General features: G+C 47.0%; 1 protein-coding gene across 1 annotated transcript in view; it reads right to left on the minus strand.

The window, feature by feature from the left end:
- Window positions 1–985: 985 nt before the first annotated feature.
- Window positions 986–1,108, minus strand: part of LOC103771717 (E3 ubiquitin-protein ligase SIAH2) — a gene marked incomplete at its 5' end in the record, with an annotated part of 571 nt that continues 448 nt past the window's right edge. Inside the window, one exon of the mRNA XM_008939021.1 lies at window positions 986–1,101. Within this exon, the coding sequence (XP_008937269.1) occupies window positions 986–1,101 (116 nt within the window). The remainder of the gene's footprint in view (window positions 1,102–1,108) is intronic.

The following is a 1,108-nucleotide window of genomic DNA, read 5'->3' on the forward strand; positions in this document are numbered from 1 at the left end:
GGCAGACCCCAGGAGGCCGAGTAACCAGGAAGCGACAGCTCCCGCCACACACGCACGTCTTAGCACAGCAGGCTATGCGGGTAGTTTTTGCAAAATATTTATTACAAAATAAAAGTAAATATGGCAACAGAACTTAAATAGCAAATGACACGACACTGGCCATAAAGCTCTTGCTATATTATGAATCTTTTACAATAATCAATAGTCAAGTATGTCTCCAAGGGAAGCTGCGTGTGGACAGCTTGGGTCTGTTTCTGCATTATTTGCTTTAGCTGTTTGAGATAAATTAGGTGCATGCCTCCTGCTTCCAGCTGTATTGCGCTGTGGGCGGCTGTGCTGTGCTCTGGGCTCATTGCTCCCCCTGAACTGACAGGAGCTGGCAGTGCCCATGCCCTGTGAATCCTCTGTGCTCTGCCCCAGCCCCTCCCCTGGTTTTGTTTGAAAACCCAGCAACCAATGCAGTGCCCATCCCTTTTTAGTAAGGTACCTGGAAATGGAGTATCAACACTGAAGTAGCTGTTGTTCCCCTCTGAGTCACAGCATGTCCTCTGAGAAGCTGCTTGTGTTTCTTTCTGTTCCCACATCCTAGAAACTGTTAAAAGCTCACCAGTGAGAGAGCACCTCTGCGAACCTGCTGAAAGGGCTTTCAGGTGCACTCTGAATAGGAATGCAGTCCTTCAAGTCTCTTAAGCCACATGTCTAATGGAAGCACTCTTTAAATAAAATATAGTTAAATTTAAAAAGGTGACTCTGTGTGGGGAATCTTCCTAAGGCACACGAGAATTTAAAAAGATCTTTTCTCACTCATATTACTCACAGGACCCTCCTGTTCCTCTTCTCTCCAAAGTTAAAAGTGTTGGCTAGTTAGGAACCTTAGCGTACGTGACGACAGTTGAATATCATTTAAAAACAAGAAGAACCAAACCAAAAAGAGCCCCCTTGGTGAATGTAAAGCGCTCTGTCCGGACAGCCCTGGTTTTGCTAGCTACGGACAACATGTAGAGATAGTCACGTTGATGCCGAGGTTCCCGTTGTCAGCGAAGAGGTGTGCTATGGCCGTGTCAAAAACGAGGCAGTCACTGTTGAGAGTGGCTGGCGGCCCCCCCCC

This window comes from Merops nubicus, unplaced genomic scaffold, assembly GCF_000691845.1.
Source record: "Merops nubicus isolate BGI_N331 unplaced genomic scaffold, ASM69184v1 scaffold51424, whole genome shotgun sequence".
NCBI lineage: Eukaryota > Metazoa > Chordata > Aves > Coraciiformes > Meropidae > Merops > Merops nubicus.